This window comes from Aptenodytes patagonicus, chromosome 27, assembly GCF_965638725.1.
Source record: "Aptenodytes patagonicus chromosome 27, bAptPat1.pri.cur, whole genome shotgun sequence".
In the NCBI taxonomy this organism is placed as follows: Eukaryota; Metazoa; Chordata; class Aves; order Sphenisciformes; family Spheniscidae; genus Aptenodytes; species Aptenodytes patagonicus.
In genome coordinates this window covers 2,380,614-2,399,349 of record NC_134975.1, presented here as the reverse complement: position 1 = coordinate 2,399,349, position 18,736 = coordinate 2,380,614, and the positions used below count along the sequence as shown (strand labels likewise).

The window sequence follows — 18,736 nt, the reverse complement described above, 5'->3', positions numbered from 1 at the left end:
CCTCCCCCCCCGCTGCCCCCCCCCCCCCCCCCGCGGTGACCGCCGCGTTAACCCCTGCGGGTTGCCCCGAGCAGGAAGGGGGTTAATGGGACCCGGTTACCGGCACGGGGTGACCCCCCCCCCCCGCCCCCCGTAACACCCGACCCGGGGGGGGGGGGGGGGGCAGGAGCCTGGGGACCCCCTCTGCTCCCCCCGCCCCGTGGGTGCTGCCGCCCTGGGGCGGGGCTGGGGCACAAGGGTTAATTGGGGGGGGGGTTCGCCTGGGACATCCAGCCGGGGGGGCTGTAGGGGACCGGGGCTCCCCATAGGGGCCGGGGGGGCAGCCCCGAGCCCATCCCCGTGGCGTCCCGCCTCGGGGCAGGGGGAGCGCTGGGGCCTCGCTGCCCCCCCCCCCCCCCCGCCCCGGGGTGCCCCTGGGGTCTGGCTGCCCCAGGGGGGCCTCGGCCCGGGAGGGGCGCAGGGAGGGGGGTCGGGTGCGGGGAGGGGGTTCGGGGCGCAGGGAGGGGGTTTGGGGTGCAGGGGGGGGGTCGGGGGCGCAGGGAGGGGGTCGGGGGTGCAGGGGGGGTCGGGGTGCGGGGAGGAGGTTGGGGGCGCGGGGAGGGGGGTCGGGGTGCAGGGAGGGGGGTTGGGGGTGCAGGGGGGGTCGGGGTGCAGGGAGGGGGTTGGGGGCGCGGGGAGGGGGGTCGGGGAGGGGGGTCGGGGTGCAGGGAGGGGGTTGGGGGCGGGGAGGGGGTTCGGGGTGCAGGGAGGGGGTTGGGGGCGCAGGGGGGGGGGGTCGGGGCCCCACAGGAGGGCCCGGCCCGCAGCCGCCCTCGGGGTCCCCCGGGGCCGTCCCCCTCCCCAGACGCTCCCGGGCCGGGGGGTGACGGCGGCCGCGGCTCTTCCTGGTTCCGGCAGCCGCCAGCTCGGCCGACCCCCGAGACCCCCCGTCCCCCCCCGTCCCTCCCCCCCAGCACACCCCGACCCCCTCTTAGCGGGGTTCAACCCCCCCAAACCCCACACCGAGCTCCCAACAAGAGGACTGAGCCCACTCCCCCCCCCCCCCCCCCCCGGCAGGCGCCCGTCACCCCGGCCTTGGGGCTGCGGCCCCACCGCCACGCCTGGGTCACCCCAGGGAGAGAAGGGGACCCCCCCCCGCGAGAACACACTTTGGGGTGCCGGGGGGGTGCGAGCAGCAGGGCTGGGCCCAGCACCGGCCGCCCCCCCCCCGGCCCATGGGCTCCGGCCGCCTCCGGGTCCTTTTCCCTCTTTCCCGGCACTCGGCTTTTTTTTTTTATATTTTTCCCCCCCCCCCCCCCTTAAAGATCTTGGAAACGGCCATAAAAAATAACAACTAAACCAACAACCCCCTCCCCTCCTCCTCCTCCTCCTCCTCCTCCTCCTCCCCCCCCCGCCGGGGGCACGGCCGCCGTCCCCGCGTGGGTGACGGGGACAGGGGTGGGGCCGGGGGGGCTCCGGGGGGGGGGGGGGGGGGGGCTGTAGGCACGCTGCACCCCCCCCCAAAATGGGGACGCGGGGATGGGTGTTCCCCCTCGGTGGGTGGCAGCGGTGGGGACGCGGGGATGGGTGGCCACCCTGGGTGCGATGTCCCCCCCCCTCCAGGGACAGCCCCAGCCCAGATGGTACCTGGGAGGGGGGGGGGGGGGGGGGGGTCCCCAAAACGGGGCGCTGGGTGGGGCGGCCGAGGAGGGGACAAGGGGGTGCGAGGAGCAGGTGGGTGGCGACGTCCCACGATGGGGCGATGTCCCCTCTGGGGCAGGGGGACACAGAGCAGCTGGTACTTGGGGTGGGGATCGGCCGCCCAGCCTTTGGGGGGGGGCCGGGGCCCCCAGCCCCCTGAGTCCTGCCCCCGGGGCTCTGGGGTAACGCTGGGTAGGGACACATGTGGCCCCGTGGGGGGGGGGGATATGGGTGACAGCCCCCCCCCCCCCTCACCCAGCACTGGGACAGCCTGAGATTTAGGGACCCCCAAGCCAAGGAGATGTCGGGGTGCAGGGGAAACCCCAGTCCTGGGTCAGATGGCTCCAGGCCTTGGGGGTCCCCCCAAAGCCCCCCCCCCCCCCAGCCCCACCGCACGCCCCCGCCGAGGCGGGGGGGAGGCCGCAGCCAGACTTGGCCCCCGTGGCGTCGCCGCCGGCCAAGCCGGGGAGCGGAGACAGAGCCCCCATTGTGGGGCTGGGGGGCCGCCGGGGGGTTGGGTGCTCCCGCGGAAATACGGCCCGAAATGGGGCCCCGGGGAGGGGGGGGGGCATTTTTTAAAGGCCCCGGGAAGGATTTCCAGGATTTCCAGCCGGGAAAGGCACCGGGCGAGAGGAAGACTGCGGGGATGAAGCCGCCGCCATCGCCTCGACGGGTCCATCCCCCCAAGGCTGGGGGTCCGCCGGGAGCAGGGTGGGGGCAACGGGCTCCCCTCGCCCCCCCGCCGCTAACGAAGCTTCAACCGGGCTCGTCACCAGGTGAGCCCGGCCCAGGGCGCCGGAGCCTGGGGGTGCCGGGACCCCCGGGGCACTGGGACCCCGGGGGGGGGGGGACAGGGATGACGACAGTCACCATTGGCTGGACGGGAGACGGTCCGGAGTATGGTGGAGGGGCCCGTGGGGTGGGGTGGGGGGGACGACGAGGGAGGGTGGAAGGAGTCGGGGTGCTCTGGGCAGGGAGCTTCTGCCTCCTCTTCGCCCCCTGCCCAAACCGGGGGGGTCCGGGGTACCTTGGGGCCCGAGGTCCCCTGGGGACACGGGAGGGCACCTACACGGTGGCACGGCCAGCCCCAGAGCAGGGACGTCACCTGGGGAGGGGAGGGGGGGGTTCGCCGCAGCCCCCGCACCCCCGGCCAGATCCAGGGGGGAGCGTCAGGGAGTGGCCCAGCCTCGAGGCCGCCCCCGGGGTGTCACCCCCGGGGACACGGTGGGGAGAGCAGCTCCGGGGCCCCGGAGGGGGACGAGGGTGCGGGGGGACAGCGGGGGCTGAAAGGATTGGGGCGTTAAAGGGTATTTTAAAGATTAGTTTTATTGGAGGAAACCAAAAACAAAACAAAACCAAACCAAACCCCCAAGAGAAGGGGGGGGGTTACAGAGTAAAAGGCCTCTCCCAGGACCCACGACCGATTACAAAGCGTTTTCATAGAAGATTATTTTGTACAAATTTTTACAGGTTTCTCTTCGGAGGGTGCGGAACGCAGGGAGCCAGCCCCGGCGGGGGGGTGGGGGCGTCCCTCCCTGTGTCCCCAGGGTGGTGTGCGCCCTCCCCTCGCCCTCAACCAGCTAAAATAAACCCAACCTCGCCGCGAGGTGCCGAGCGGGGGGAGGCAGGGCAGGCGGGTCCCCCCCCTTTTTCTCCCCAAATAAAAGGGGGGGGGGGGGTGACGCGCTGGGGAAAGCGGGTGAGTTTGGGACGCGTGCGCCCACCCCCCACAAGTGTCACCGCGAAGGCACCGACGCGACCGTCCCCTCGCTCTGGTGACAGCAGGACTCTGCCGAGAGAGAGAAAAACTGCAGATACGTCAAGGTGGGGCCACGGCTCCAGGTTCATCCCCCCCCCCCCCCCCCCCCCGGGCGTTTTTGGGGGGGCCTGTGCCTGAAAAAGTGGGGACACGGGGGAGGCGGATGTGGGGTGAAGTGTGTGTGTGTGTGGGGAAGACACCCGTGACAGAGGAGGAGGAGGAGGAGGAAGGTGCCCCAGGGGATGCCGATACCTGCCGGGAACCGACTGCGGCCATCCGAGGACGGGTACGGAGCCCGCGCTCCGAAACACCGGCAGAGCCTCCGCCAGCCGGCCCACGCACCCCTTCCCCCTCCCCTCCGGGACGGGTCAGCCCCCGCCGAGGCATCCAGCACCGCCGGAACCGGCAAAAATCCCAGCCGAGGGGTTCCCGGGCTGGATCCGGCACCCCCCACCCCCCCCACCCCGGCTCCGGCAGGGAGCTGGCCCCGTGCCGAAAAGCCCGAAGCACCCCAGACCACGCAGCCCTACCTTCAAGGCGATCTTTTATTTAGGGTAGCGTCGCAGAACTCCTCCAGTTTAGGCCAGCGAGGAGAGGAGGGAGGAAGGCCAGCTCTTCCTCAGCCGCCCCCGCGCCCCGCAGCCCCTGCCCACCGCGGCCCACGGCACCCGGCTCCGTCCCGCGCCGCGTCCTCGGCTCCGGGATGAGCCCGGGCCCCGGGCTCTCCTTCGGACAAAACCGAGCACCTGCGCTCCCTCTCGCTCCTCCCCGCGGAGGTCGCTCCGGTCAGTTCAACGCTCGGAAGGCTGCAGCAGCATGCAAGAGATTCCTTTTTTTTGTTTGTTTGTTTTGTTTGTTTTTGTTTTGTATTTTGTGTTTTTGTGGGTTGTTTTTTTTTGTTTTTGTTTTTGTTTTTTTTTTGATTTAAGAAGTTTAAGAAAGGTCTCCAGGAGATGTCGAGTTTTAGGTTTTATTTCTGTCTCGTCTGGATAGAGGTTTGGTTTTTAATTCTCCAAATGATCCCACGGTGGCGGCTGGCTGGGAGGCGGCGCAAGGGCCCGCAGGTTCTATTCGGCGCATTCTTCGTCGTCGCCATCATCTTCGCCATCTACTGACAGAGCAGCGTACTTGCTGGCATGGCTGAACTGCTGGCAGGGAGGAGTTTCGTTACGCGCCGAGCGAAGCTGCTCTATCACGGAAGGGCGCTCGGCCCTCTACCTCGTTATCAGGCGGAGAAAAATAACCAGGAAATCCAAAACAGACCAAAAAAAAAAAAACCCCCCACCCCCCTGGGTCCGAGGGGACGACCTCCCGCCCCGGGGCGCCGCTGGGAGCCGGAGCCAGGTCTCAAATCCCACCCCAAACGCCCAGCGCTCCCCTGGGGACGCCCCCCACCCCCCCCGAAAGGCGCTTACGGAGGGTGGGTTCTCATCGAGTTTCTTTGGCTCAGACGCAGGTCGCGAGTCGTGATCCTTCCTGCTCTCTTTCCTGCAAGAACCAGAGCCCCGTTAGCCGGAGGCGCCGTCGACCCGCGCCCTTCCTTCGCCACCGGATTGGGAAGACACCCGCCCCCCAGGGCAAAAGCCAAGGGCAGGCAGGTCGGCGGGGCGTTAAACCGAGCCCAGGTCTTAATCCTGACCCCGCAGAGCCGGGAGGGAGGGCAGGTCTAACCGCAGCCCCGCCTCGGCGACCGGAGGAGCTGCAGCCGGGGCAGGGGTGGGCGGCCGCCCCGATTCCCGAGCTGGGGGTAACGTGCCCGCCCCTCCGGAGCCCAGGCGGCCGCGGCGGGGAGAGCCCGGGGCCACCCACCTATCTGAATCTCCCGGGCCACGGCTGGAGCTCCCGCTTCGGACCTTGGAACCGCTCTCCCGTCCCCCGTCCGGTTTGTTCTCGTCTCCTGGAGGGAAGGAAAGGCCGTGAGGTCTGGCACCCAGCCCCCCCTGGCACGGGACCGCCGCCCACCCGAAGCAGGGGGGGTGGGGGGGTGGCGGCTGGAGGTCGTAGGGATCGCCGCTCCTCCGTCCCGCCTCGCCCCCTCAACTGGGGCTTCGGCCGGGGCTCTGCGCCCCTTCCCCACGACGGGGAGAGTTTTTGGAGCCGTGTTTGCAGAGATTCGAGTCGCAAAGCGGCTGCTCCCAGAGCGGCTCGCGTCGGTCAAGCCCCAGCCTCACCTTTCCTGTGGGCGTTCTTCGGGGGCGCCCCATCTTCCAAGGGCAGGCTTGGCGCCGTCTGGCTGCCGCTGGGGGGGGGAAAAAAAGAAGACGATGAACATCAAGACCTTGAGAAGAAGATGCCAGCGCCGCGGGGCAGGAGCAGGGAGAGCCGTTTACTGCCTGGGGAGGCCGAATCCTTGGGCCACAGGAACATCGGGAGGGACGAGCGGCTGCAACAGCCTCCTGGCACGGGGGAAATCTCGAGGGCCAAGGCCCAGGACACGTCCCCCCGCGGCACTGACCTCGTGGGGGAGTGCTGCTCCGAATCCGAGCTCTGCGAGCGGGCAGGGGGGTTGCTGCTCCGCTTCACCCAGGCGTTCTCCTTGGGCGGTGGCGCAGGCATCACCTTCAGAGGCTGCTTCTCCTCCTTCGGCTTGGAGGTGGGAGAAGGGGCATCGTCCTCTTTGGCGAACGTCTCGTTCTCCAAAGACTTCTCGCTCTCCCGCCTTCGCGTGGCTGCAGGGGACACACAAATCAATGTAGGATCGCGCAGAAGCTGCGAGAGGGGTGACAAGTGACAAGCCGGGCCCAGCTCGGGGCCACCCTGCTCTCTGCTTACTCCTGCCCGTCGGGCCAGTTCCCACAGAGGTGCCGGGGGGCCCCGAATTGCCGGTCTGCGAGGACTCGCTCCCCGTCCGCGACCGCTCCTGGTTCTCTTCGCTTCGCCAGCTGGGATGCCTGCGCCGGAGGGGAGAGGGGGCTGATGCAGGTGCTCGGGAGCCGCAACACGGGGAGGGAAGAGGATCAGCGAGCGGGTTTAGAGCACCCCGAGAAGTGTTATCAGCACCACTGCCAAGAGGAAAGGTCGAGGGGAAAAGACGGCCACACCGCTGCCTGGATGTCCCCCAGGCGCCTGGCTGGCACCGGGCAGGGGTTTTAAGCCCAACGGCCCACCGCAGGGCAGCCGGAAGCCCCTGCCCCAGCCCCCTCCTGCCCCAGCCCACCTCTCTCGGGGTCGTCTTTCTATCCTCTTATCATCCTCCAGCTGGCGTTGCAGCTTCTCTTGCTCCTTCTGTAGCCGCTCTTCCACCTCCCGCTCCCTGGCAGCCGTGTCCACCGGTTTGGCCCCCCCGAAGATGGAGGCAGCCCGGCTGGACTGGGGCGCAGGGGCCACGGAGGTCTCTTCCTCCTTGGGCGCGCTCCGGGGCTTCAGGTTCAGCTTCGGCCTCTGAGTGGGACCTGGGAAGGAGCAAAGACACGACAAGTGAGGACGAATCCCACCCTGAGCTGCTCTCAGCAGAGCCGGGGGCGGTCAGACCCGCGCCCCCCCCCCCCCCCAAGCCACTACCTCTGTCCTCACGGCGGAAATCATCCCGGCCGTAATCATCCCGGGAGTTCCACCTATCCATCCGGTCATCCCGCCGGTCATAGCGGTCTTCGTAGCGGTCACCGCACCCTCGGTAGTCGTCATCCCGGCGATAGCCGCTGCCAAAGGCCCTCCTGCCGCTGCCTATCCTGGAATCGTAGCCTGAGGGAGGAAAGGAAACCCCTCCCGGTGAGTCCCCATCCCCGCCGGGCCGGCGGGGAGCAGAGCAGGAGGCCTTCCTGCAGGCCAGCGTCTTCTTAACGCAACGGCCTTAAAATCTGGGTCAGACCCGGGCTCCGGTCGGGACCAGCGCAAGGCCAGGGATTAAAGTTGCCTGGAGAGGAAGAGCAACAGCTCATCTTCCGCAGCCCCTCCCCAGTTACAGGAGGGAAACTGGGCCACGCTGGGCTCCGCCGTGGCAGAGCCTCACCCTCACCGCCCCAGCAATCCTTCGGGAACATCCTACCTCGGTCATAGTCTCTGCTGCGGTCGTCGTAGCGATCCCTGCCCCCAAAGCCACGGTCCATATCCCTCCGCGGACCATCACGATACCGATCGTCGTAGCGATCCCGATACCCTGGAGGCAGGAGAAGGGGGGGGGGGGTGTGTCCAGGGTGAGCGGGGCAGCTCGGAGGGAGCCGGCACACCGTTTTACCCTGAACGCTCAGGTGACAGACACCGGCAAGGATTTTCCTGCGCTCGTTACTGTACGAGAGTCACAAATCCCTTAAGGAAGCAGGAAAATCCCACTGCCGTCCTCCAGACGGGAGCCGGCGCTGACCCGCTCGCCCTTACAATAATCTAGCTGGGGAACGAGCCGGGTGGCCGCTCCGTCAGCGTCCGATCACAGACGGAGCAGAATAAAGCACACCCGGACATCAAGATAACGCGGATTTTCAGGGGAAACAACGGAAAGGAGGAAGAACTGTCCATAGGGAAAGATGCGTCAGATTCGGCCCTGGGCTACAGACGCAGGGGAAGCAACCACCAAGTCCCGCAGGAAATCTGCTTGCCAGGGGAGGAGCGGAGGGAAGCCACAGCCCGGCTCCTTCGTTACCGTTCAGGTCCCCTCAGACACCGTTTCAGGACAGCAACGGAAGGAACACCTATTTTTCTGTCAACTCACTGTCTCCGAAGCTGTCGTCGCCCCTGCGGGGCGGGTAATCATCAAAGCTATCGGTGGTGGCAGGACGGGCCCTCCAGTCGCTCTCGAACCTCTCCGAGTCACGGAAGCGATCCCGATCTCTGCCAAAGCAGCGATCGTCCCGATCTGCCGGGGAAGGGAAGGAAATTTAAGCTCGCAGGGCGGAGAGCAGCCGTCGGTGGCGAATCGAGCGAGGGCGCAACCCAGCCTCCCCGAATTCACTAGTCTGTATCAGCAGTAACCACCAACGCTTTGAAAAGCCCTTGGCCGAGTCGGTTAGCGCGATAGGGAGAGCACAGGGGCGTGGGAGGAACCAACACAACATCATTAGATAAGTGTCGGCAGGCAAAACATCCCTGCCGGGCCCTCCAGCCGCGCGGGCGGGAGCCAAGCCCGTGCCCTGGCCTGGAGCAGGGCTCAGACCCGGCGATCTGGGTCGTGACGACAGCGATTCGTCCCTCCTTAACCAGGCTGATCACCAACCCGGCGCAAGACGTGGTTACCGAGACAGCCGAGGCGAAGGGAAGGTCGCGAGCCAGCAGGACGCTCACCTTTATCCTGAGCTTGATCAGCAACATCCACTCGTATTCTTCTGTTCCCTAGGGACTGAAAACAACAGCGGGAAATCAGCCTCGCGGCCTGAAGATGTGCAGAGGGGCGAGAAGAGCCGACCCCAGGACGATGCCCGAGCGCGGAGCAGGCAGCTTGTCCGACACAGGGGTCGATGGCCTTAAAAAGCACTTTCTTCCCCATTTAAGTCTCTCTCGAGCAGGGACAGCCGTCGCCCTGCGAGACGACACTTCTTAACGCGTCTCTAGCACCCAGGGCTGCCCGGGGACGCGCCTGATCTGACTTGTGGGGGGGGGGGGGGGCATTCAGGGGCTGGCAGGCAGCAGTCCTGCTTCGTCAGGGGTGGGACTCACCTCCTCATTGAGGCTCAGAGCCTGGAACAAGGAGTCTATGTCTTCAAACTCAGCATAACCAAAACCTTTCAACCTCTCCGGGTTGGTAGGCTCCCGCGGCAAACGTACAGCACTTATCTGCAGTCAGAGAGAAGAGGAAAGCTCTCGTTAAGATTCTTGCTCCCCGGCGTTAGTACGATGGGCGAGGATTGCGTTATCCGAGACGACGCAACTCATTGCTATCGAGGGACCGAATAAATCCTCTCAACGATGAGCAGGAAGGAGGGAGGTTCAACTCCCCCTTCAAGCACACAACATTAAAGTGCCACCGACGCTTGTTTGGAGGGAGGAATTTGGCACCGGCAAGAGGTTTCCAGCTGCAGATCTCCAGTAGCTGCAGCGGGAACTGACCTGAAGGGCCGGGACAGCTCCGCTCAGCGGGCGATAGCTGCTCTGCGCCCCAAGAACGAGGCTCCGACCCCACGGCCGCGGGCTCCTCAAGCCAGCAGGAGCCGTCCCTTTGCATCCCGCCCGCTTTCAGAGCTCGTCCCTGGTCGAAAACCAGTTTCGGATCTGTCCACCCGAGACTCTGCGTGTTCAACACAGGACAGCTTGCTGGCTCGGCTAGGTTATATGTCAGGCTCGAAGCCCTCAGCGTCGCTCCCAGGCCCTACCAGACGTCCCGCTGCACTAAGGCTTTCGACAACCTCTCCTCGCCGGATTTAGGTTCCCAAAGCGTGGCGGCTCCCAGGTCACTCCCCGCTCAGAGGCCCGGGAAGCAGCAGCAGCAGCAGCCTGCGGAGCTCGTCACGTGCCGGCACAGGGAAGGCACAAATCACCTTCGGACGAGCCGCGCGTGAGGAACCACCGCTCAGACCAGCACCAGGAGAGGCTGGGCAGGGAGAATGAGCGACGGATGCAGAGCAAATGACTCCTGCAAGGGCGAGGGCCACCATCGTGCTTTGCTGCTTATTCTCCTGCGCAGCACTGACCCCTCTGCCTAGATTTGGCCAGGGCTGCCGCCTCTCAGCTCCCTCCTCCTCCTCTACAGGAGTTTCACCCACGCTATTACCCTCCGAGGAGGAGTGGATGCTGCCTCAGCAAGCACGAAAGGTTAGAAAAACAAGCTGAAAAGAACAGATCGAGGTTAAGCGGCACGGCTCTGCCCGTGGGGAGCTATCTGCTGCCATCAGCACGGCTCGCTGCCACGCGGGGAATGCTGGACTCCGGCTGCATTTCCCAGGCTGACCTTCCGGGAGGGAAGCGGCCATTTCCCATCGCTGCTTGCTGTCCCTCCCCACCTCCTCCCCAAACAACCCAAGGGCTCCAACACTCTTAAAGCTGGGAAAAATAATATTGTTGTGGCAGCCGCAGGCTACCCGGGAGCGTCTCCTGCTCTCGGCCGCAGGGCGGGACGTATCTCGAGCGAGCTCCAGCCGGGAAACCCCTTGAGAGGACCGGACCCAGCGCAGGCTGAATTGGAGCCCGTCAGCAAAGTCTGTGGTGCCTCCGTGAAACTGTATTTAGGACAGGGCAGAAGATGCCAGGCAGGCAGAGGAGGAGGGGGAAAAAAGTGAGAACCAGCAGAGGGAACGCAAATTTCAGAGGAGGAGGAGGAGGAGGAGGTGCTCCAGGTGCTGGAGCAGGTAATAGCGATAGCAAGTCTATTTTAATCGGCAATAAATGTAGTTTTCCCCAAGTCGAGACTGTTTTGCCTGTGACTAACTGGTAACAACCTCCCCGTCTTTATCACGACCCGCAAACTTTCTCATCCTATTTCCTCCCCCTGCCCCACGGAGGGGGAGCGAGTGAGCAGCTGGGTGGGTGTTTGGCACCAGCTATGCACCCTAAATCACCCCGAGATCCAGCCCGACCTCCTCTCTTCGCCTGGTTCAACAGGAGAAACACCAGCCGCCCGCTTTAGAAGGGTTCTTGCTCCGTCACCATCGTGGCTGAAACAGCGGGAACAGCCGTTTGCTTGCTGGTAGTCAAGCGACTCGCCTGAGATCAAGCAATCCGACAGCCGCGGCCATCTGGAAACCGCCCCTCGCAGCCAGCTCCGGACACAGACATACCCGCCGGAGCTGGGAGCTGCCTCGGCCGATCCGCGGTGAAGCAGGAACCAACGCACGGAGCCGGCGGAACGCGAACGGGGATTGCAGCATCCAAAATCACGGTCTCTACGGGCCCACGTTACCCCCAGCATCGCCCTGCCCCGCAGCCCAGACCGGGCTCCGAGCCGTTACTCACGTTGAGTCCTCTGAAGAAGTCCTTGATGGATTCTTCCGTCACGTCGTAGGGCAGGTTTCCCAGAAAGGCGGTGTAGGGGGGGGATTTCGGGAGGCGGCTTCTGTCTATGTTGGGTTCCCGAGCAGCCCGCGGGGCGGTGGGCAGGATGGAGCGGTCGATCGGAGGGGCCCGGTACACGTCGTCATCATTACTGTGCCAGGTGGTAGAAACTAAAGAGAGAAATTTGGCAAGTCACCCAAAACCCACCCAGCTAGAGACCGGCGACTGCCAACGCCATCGTCCTCGCCGCACGGTGCCAACAGCGGCATTACGACTCAGGAGCTGCACCTCAAAGCCCTGAAATTCATCCGGCCGAGCTGTTCGACCCAGCATGAAAGAAGCTGCCCGAGAGGCACCAGCAGCCCCCAAGGAGAAACCGAGGCAGGCTAAAACCGCAAGGGAGAGCGGCCATTTAGTCCGGTGACCCGTTTAATAAAGCATTAAACCTTCCCGGGATTAATTCCTGTTTGAATTGCAGCCCATCTCGTGGAAAAATACCACGGCTCGACACTAATGTTTTAATGACCACTGAGCCGGAGGTCACCGCGCTCACCGGTGAACTCCTGGGCTTCGGTGAATCTGCCCACCCTCTGCTTTCTCTGCTCCGGTGACACCGACAAAAACCTCTTTATCCCATTTCTGTTCCCCGTGCAGGCGCAAATCTCCCTCCCCTCCTCCAGACTGCGAGTCTCGGTCATAACAAGGACTCGGTTTGCTCTCTGAGCTTAATTACTGCCCAGAAAAGAAACAACCAGCAAATTTTGCAATGCTTGGGTGCGTCATTCCAGGTCACCGGCTGATCAAGGGTACGGCCAAACCGGGAGCTGGCGGCGGTGCGGTTACCAACGCTTCCCACCCGGTTCCCCCCCCCACCCCCCGGCAGCGGTGAAAAGAAGGGGAAGGATCTAGCTGCGGACGAACTGCCTCCGCATCCCTCAAACCCCAGGAGGAAGCCAGAAGCGGAGCGCTTCTTCCTTTAATGCCGCAGGCCAAGAGACTTCTGGCGTCGGTGTTTTACTGATTTGGGAGCCGCGCACTCCTGCGAGCCGGGAAATGACAGTACCGTCTCCTTCCAGGTCATCTGTCTCATCGGCCCAGCTGACGGGTTTGGGGATATAGGTAGGGCCGCCGCCACCGCCACCGTCCTCCGCCAGAAAGTCCGTCAGAGTGAGGGTCTTGCCCTTCTTGTTCTTCTTCTTAGCTGTTGGGGAGAGAAAGAGAGAAGGACGGGACTGAGCGACGCCCGGGAACGGCCTGGTTGCGGTAGGGTGGGGAAGGAGGAGCGGTCCGGGCAGCCGGTGGGTGCGATCGAGACGCAGGCGCCGGCCACCTCGTCCCGATTTATCGTCTACTTCCAAAGGAATAACAGCCTCAAATTCAGCAGAGCTGAGATTCAGAGCTCCCATCACTTGAAGCACACTCACGCTTCACGTTTTGGGGGTCAGTCGAAGCCACAAACCTCCCCGGGGGCTGTTCGTTTTGGGGGAGGAGGTGGTAGAGGGAGAAGCCATCCCACTTCCACCCGGGCCGCGAGCAAGAGACGCGGCAGAGCACGGCACGGCGATCCCACAGCCGCCGGGATCCCTCCGGAGCCAGAAGCCGGCTGGCCTCGCCGACATCTTAATGAATCTCCAGCTCGGGGATTTTTTCTGGCTCCGCCGGAGCTGCGAGTGGCCAGAGAGCGTTTATTCGTCGAGGCTTCGCCATCTCCTGACGAAGCCGGGCGTCGCGACGGGCTGCGACACCTCCCAGCAGCGCCGGGGAAGCCAGGCTATTTTTAGGAAGGCGGGTTATGATGCAGTTTGCAAAAGTCAGCCCTTTTTTTCCCTTGCGGAAGGAATTGCTGCCCCCCTGCGGCGTCGCCGGCCGGAGCAGGGGCCGACGGCGCCTTTACCTGCAAAAATATTTCCGGGCAGAGCAGCGGGGGCTCAGACACCCCCAGTGACCTGGGACACCCCCTCCACAGGGTTTTTGAGCGGCGCTTCAGCTCTCCTCTCTCAGGAGAAAGAAAAGCCAGGCTGCTTTAAAAAGATACTACAGCAACGCGAAACCACTAATTGCTTTTGAAAACACGCGCTCTTATCTTCGTTAAGAAGAAACAATAAACTTTGGGACTGCCGGGCTTCACGCAGATCTTCTCTAACCAGGCTGCTGGCCGGGCACTGTGATAATTAACAGGTGAAGTGTCGCAGCAGCCTTAACGAAGATAAGAACGACAGACGCGGGAGTTTCACAGGCTACTCGTTCGCCATCTCTAATTAGCCAACACTCGCCTGCCAGTGCTCACAGCTGAGGGATCGCTCACCGAATGGTGCTTAAAATGGTTTATTCCACAGAAATCCCTGCGCCAGCATCGATACAACAACTGCCAGCCTCTTCCAGCAGGGAAGTAAGAGGGCGAGAGGCTCCAGGTATGGATCGACCGCCTGCGTGCGACGCCGGGGCTTCCCAGCCCCCCCGGATCCTCACTTTCTGGGTCCCGCTCTTCCCCTTTGGTCTCAGCCCGGGTTTTAAGGCAGCAGGAAACCGTACCCTGCTCTTTCAGCCGGGCGCTGGGAAGACGGAGCCCTCCCGCCCTCGCTCCCAGCATCCCCAACGATGCTGGGAGCTCCCAGATGCCGCCAGGGAGCTCCCGTTCTCCGACACTCTTGCCAGATCTTCGTTCCCAACATCCATCCAGACCCCAGAAGGGGTGGAGAGAACAGCTGAGCCTAAAAACGACCCTTTACCCTGCAGTTTGGCCAGCTCTGCCCCAGACGTGTTACCCAGTCCCACTCCCATCCTTCCTTTCCCCTTAACCACCAGCGAAGCCCGAGGCTTCCCGGTCAGAGCTGCCTGGGCTGCACCCGCACGAGTCGAAGGAGAACCATTATGGCGGAAAGAAAACCCGGCGGCAGCTTGTACCCTTATTTTTAGCCACCACAGATCAATCCCCAGCCTCGGGTCACCCCATCGCCGTCTCCTCGAGCCCGCAGCCTCCCCAGGCAGCCATCGCTCCCTGCCAACGTCTCCGGGCCTGCTCGGGTCTTCCAGCCGTGCTGCGTCCCGTGGCCAGCCTGCGGCTCCACTCCGGGTGGTTTTGGTAAAGCCGCGACAGCCGAGCGACGCGGAACAGCACCGGCAGCCATGGGGAGACGCGTGGCGGTTGCCCTCCCCGGCTCCAACCATCGCCCCTTCGGTCGGGGGCTTGTACCCTCCTCACGGCAAGACCCTGGTCACGCTCCGGAGAAGACCTTGGCAGCGCTTGGTCGTCTTCTCACCATCTCCGGCCGCTTCCCGCTCCCACGAGCGTCACAGCCTTGGCTTTGGGACTCCGGGTGACTGGAAACGCTTCCCCCAGGAGCCCAAACACACAGGGAGCCACCCTGGGGAGGTGACCCAGAGACACCCACACCTCTCACCCCCCCGAGCTCTCCCTGGAGCTGCTCCACGCCGGTCACAGAGCAGGCAAAATGGTTTCTGACACCCCTGGGAGAGCGGGCAGCGCCCCGAGGATCCTGTAAAGCCTGGCAGAGAGCGCTCCGATCCAGCTGAGAAACGCCTGACCTCGGGGGGCGACACCTTCCAGCCCCCCAGCGCCGTGCTAGGGGCTGTATCTGGGAGGGTGACGAGCTACAGGCGCTGCTCCGGGGCCTCGCCAACCCCCGGGAGCCCCCTGGGCTTTCACCGCCAGCTGCAAACATTTCTGGCCCCCCCCCAAATTTTGCCACCGGTTTTCCAGACAGCAAGTCTTTCTGATCTATCCATAGGCAAAGGCCAGAAGCCGAGAATCCAGTTGGCCCTTTGGAACGGCTCAAGCTCCATTTGCCAAGGGGAAACTCATGGAAAGATGATGTCAGTGTCGGATAAAAACGCTGGGAGAGCCGCGGCAGCAGCGACCGCCTGGAAAAAATGAAAGAGAAACGCTCTCCTGCCGGCGACGAGCACCGTTCCCAAGGAAGAGAGGCTGGGCGGTGTGTTTTACCCTCCCCGCCGTGCCGACGCCGCTTCCCAAACGACACCGGATCCGCTCCCGAGTGGGCACCGGCCTCTGAAAACCGGCGGGCTGGGTTCACCCCGGCCGCATCAAACGGCCGACAAGTCCCGGGCGGGAGCTGACGGTGCGAAGCAGCTTCTGTCGCAGGACAACAGCGTCACTCTGTCTGCCGATACCACGTCGTGGGGGGGGGGGGAAAAAACCCCACCTGGACAAACTCTGCCCCTTCCTTTTAACCCTGCTGAGGGGCAGCTGAGCCCCCCCGGCGAGGCGCTGGGGCTTGGTCAGCCTCCACGCGTGGTTTTTGACACCGAATGGAGCGGGTGGAACCCTGCGGAGAGTCCTGCGGCCGCAACTTGCGCCCAACAACCTACCCTCTAGTTCAGAGCCCCCCATACGGCGCCGGGCCGGGCCCCCGGGCCACTCCGTGGGGCTGTTGGGGGTCGGATAAGGAAGGGGAGCGATGCCCACCCTGCGCTATGGGGAAGGGCGAAGGCGTTTGGCATCAACCCTTCCATTTCGAAGCACGAAGGGGCTGTTCGGCGTCGCTGCAGCTTTACGAGCTCGAATGGAGCCCTCACCTTTCGGCAGCGGGCAGGCAGCATCGTGCTCGCCCACCAGGAGACCAGAGCTCAAACTCTCTGCCCCGCTTTAAGGCTTCCCTACGTGCCGCAGCCTCACCAGGCAGACGTCCACCGCGGTGCCGGGTTTCAGGCAGCCACGAGCACGCCGGCTCGGGAAACGGCAGAGATTTGGGGGGGGGGGGGGGAAGCGGATAATTTCTGCATTTCCCGCCCCCCCCGCCCCAGCCAGGCTCCAAATGGCGTCGGCGGCTGGCAGAGAGCGGTTCGGTCCCCGAGGGCCGACGCTTTCGGGCTACAGGGAGGGCGATGCTCTCGCTGTGCGGTGGATTGACCGACGGGGGGTTTATTTGGGGAAAAAAAGGGTGAAAAATGGCTCGGGGAGCCGGGGGGGGGGTCGGGCAAGGAAAGAGCCGCCCCTGCGGACGGCTGCCCGGCTCCTGCCCGCACCGAGCGCTGCCCGACCACCATCTTACGGGGAGTAACCGCCGGGAGCAGCAGCCGCGGGGCAAACCCGGCCCGGGGGCGGCACGGTGGGCCCGCCGCCTCCCGGGCGAGAGACGAGCCGCTCCCGTCGTCCCCCCCCGCCCCGCGGCCGCAAGGAGACTCAAGGGTACGCGGCGGCGCTCCAGGCCCTGGAGGAGGGAGCCGGAGCGGCCCCCGGGCGGGACGGGGCGGGGGCTCCGGTACCGGCCGCCCCCCCCCCCCCCGGTACCGGCCGCCCGACCGCGTGCGCGCCGCGCACCCACGTGGGTGCCGCCCTGCCCTGCCCCCCCCACCCCCACCCCCCCCTCCCCGGGCCGCCCCGCGCCTGCGCAGTGACGCGGCCGAAGGTTCCATCTGGCTCCCCCCCCCCTCCCGCCCTCCACCCGCGCCGGACGTCAATCACCGCCGGCGGCGCGCGCCCCCCCACCAATAGGAGGCGGGCGGGGGAGGGCGGGGGGAGCGGCCGCGCGCGCCGTCCCTGAGGGGACGGGGTGGGGGAGGGGGGGGCCCGGTTCTTCTTCTTCGCCGCCGCCGCCCGCTCCCCCCGGCCCCGCCGCCCCCCCCCCTCCGGCCCCGCCGCCCCCCGGGGAGCGGCAGCGCCCGGCGCGGTCGGGGCGGGGGGGCCCATCGGCGCCGGCCGCGCCCCGCGGAGGCCGCCGGGCGCCGCCGCCGCCGCGCAGCGCTCACCTGAGGCCGCCATGTTGGGAAGAGGCAGAGAAGGCAAAGGACCCGGATGGCGCCGTCACGTGACTATGAGCGCCCCACCCCCAGGGGCGGGGCCGGCTGGGGAGCGGCTGATTCTGCGCTTGGCGGCGCCGCCCGCGTCGCGATCGTGCGTTGGGGCCCCCGTGCAATGCACCAGCACCCCCGGGCACCGCACCAGCACCCCCGTGCAATGCACCAGCACCCCCCTGCACCGCACCAGCACCCCCCTGCACCGCACCAGCACCCCCGGGCAACGCTCCAGCACCCCCGTGCAACGCACCAGCACCCCCCTGCACCGCACCAGCATCCCCCTGCACCGCACCAGCACCCCCGGCACCGCACCAGCACCCCCGTGCAACGCTCCAGCACCCCCGGGCACCGCACCAGCACCCCCGAGCAACGCCCCAGCACCCCCGTGCACCGCACCAGCACCCCCGTGCAACGCTCCAGCACCCCCCCTGCACCGCACCAGTACCCCCGTGCAACGCACCAGCACCCCCCTGCACTGCTCCAGCACCCCCGGGCACCGCACCAGCACCCCCGGCACCGCACCAGCACCCCCGTGCAACGCACCAGCACCCCCCTGCACTGCTCCAGCACCCCCAGGCACTGCTCCAGCACCCCCGGCACCGCACCAGCATCCCTGGGCACTGCACCAGCACTGCCCTGCACTGCTCCAGCACCCCTGGGCACCGCTCCAGCACCCCCGTGCAACGCCCCAGCACCCCCAGGCACCGCACCAGCACCCCCGTGCAACGCTCCAGCACCCCCGGGCACTGCCAGCCCTCGTGCAGTGCACACCGTGTGCACCGTGTGCGCGTGGCTGGTCCTCGTGCGACGCGCTGTCACACCTCCCTGCGCTTGTGCAACACACACTCACACCCTGCTGCGCTGCGGCCCTCGTGCAAGGCCCCCCCTGCTTGCACACCGGCTTTGCAGGCTGAGCCGGGGCACGGCCGTGGGGCACGGCCGTGGGGCGCTTGCCCGTGGGTCACAGCCGTGGGGCAGCGCCGGGGGGTGCGGAGCAAACCCCCCCCCCGGCCCGGTCCCCCCACGTCCAGGCCGGCAGCGACGGCTCAGCCACGGGATGGCGGCCGGAGCTCGGGAATGACCCCGGTGCCGGTGGGGACGGGGGGACAGGGACATCTTTGGATCCCTCTGGCTGCTTTTGGGGGGTGGGAGATGCCTCCTGGGACCCCGACATGGGGGGGGGGGGGAGGGGGGGAGGTGCCCCTGGGGGGGTGGCGGGGGGGCCATGCCCGTGGGGCAGCTCCGTGGGGACAGGGGACAGGGGACAGGGACAGCCAGCGGCTCCCGCCGGCCCCCGTTCCCCTGGGTGCAGCTGGTGGGAAGGAGGAAGCAGCGCTGGCCAGGGGCTGTCCGTCCGTCCTCTCCCCGTCTGTCCGTCCGTCCTCTCCCTGTCTGTCCGTCTGTCCTCTCCCTGTCTGTCCGTCCGTCCTCTCCCCGTCTGTCCGTCTGTCCTCTCCCCGTCTGTCCGTCCGTCCTCTCCCCGTCTGTCCGTCTGTCCTCTCCCTGTCTGTCCGTCCGTCCTCTCCGTCTGTCCGTCCATCTGCCACACCCTCCCCCACCCCCCACCCCCGTCCTTGCACGCAGCCCCCATCCGTCCACGCACCCCCCCACCCACCCCCACCTACCGGCTCCTCATCCGTCCGTCCGTCCAGACATCCGTCCATC

The 18,736-nt window shown here is 66.0% G+C and overlaps 1 protein-coding gene across 2 annotated transcripts; it reads right to left on the bottom strand.

Moving 5' to 3' along the window:
- Positions 1-3,966: 3,966 nt before the first annotated feature.
- LOC143171323 (eukaryotic translation initiation factor 4B-like) lies at positions 3,967-17,076 on the bottom strand. Of its 2 annotated transcripts, none has more exons than XM_076360250.1 (15): positions 17,024-17,076; positions 12,357-12,494; positions 11,255-11,463; positions 9,026-9,142; positions 8,654-8,708; positions 8,085-8,228; positions 7,425-7,535; positions 6,941-7,120; positions 6,597-6,831; positions 6,212-6,330; positions 5,895-6,108; positions 5,611-5,678; positions 5,249-5,336; positions 4,855-4,927; positions 3,967-4,587 (listed from the first exon to the last, which is right to left on the bottom strand). In XM_076360250.1, exons 1-15 carry the CDS (start codon positions 17,034-17,036, stop codon positions 4,507-4,509), a joined length of 1,845 nt encoding a protein of 614 aa, XP_076216365.1. In that variant the 5' UTR covers positions 17,037-17,076; the 3' UTR covers positions 3,967-4,506. The 2 variants fall into 2 exon arrangements, with proteins under 2 accessions (XP_076216365.1, XP_076216366.1); XM_076360251.1 differs by having other exon boundaries at positions 3,967-4,584; positions 17,024-17,074.
- Between the last annotated feature and the right edge of the window lie 1,660 nt (positions 17,077-18,736).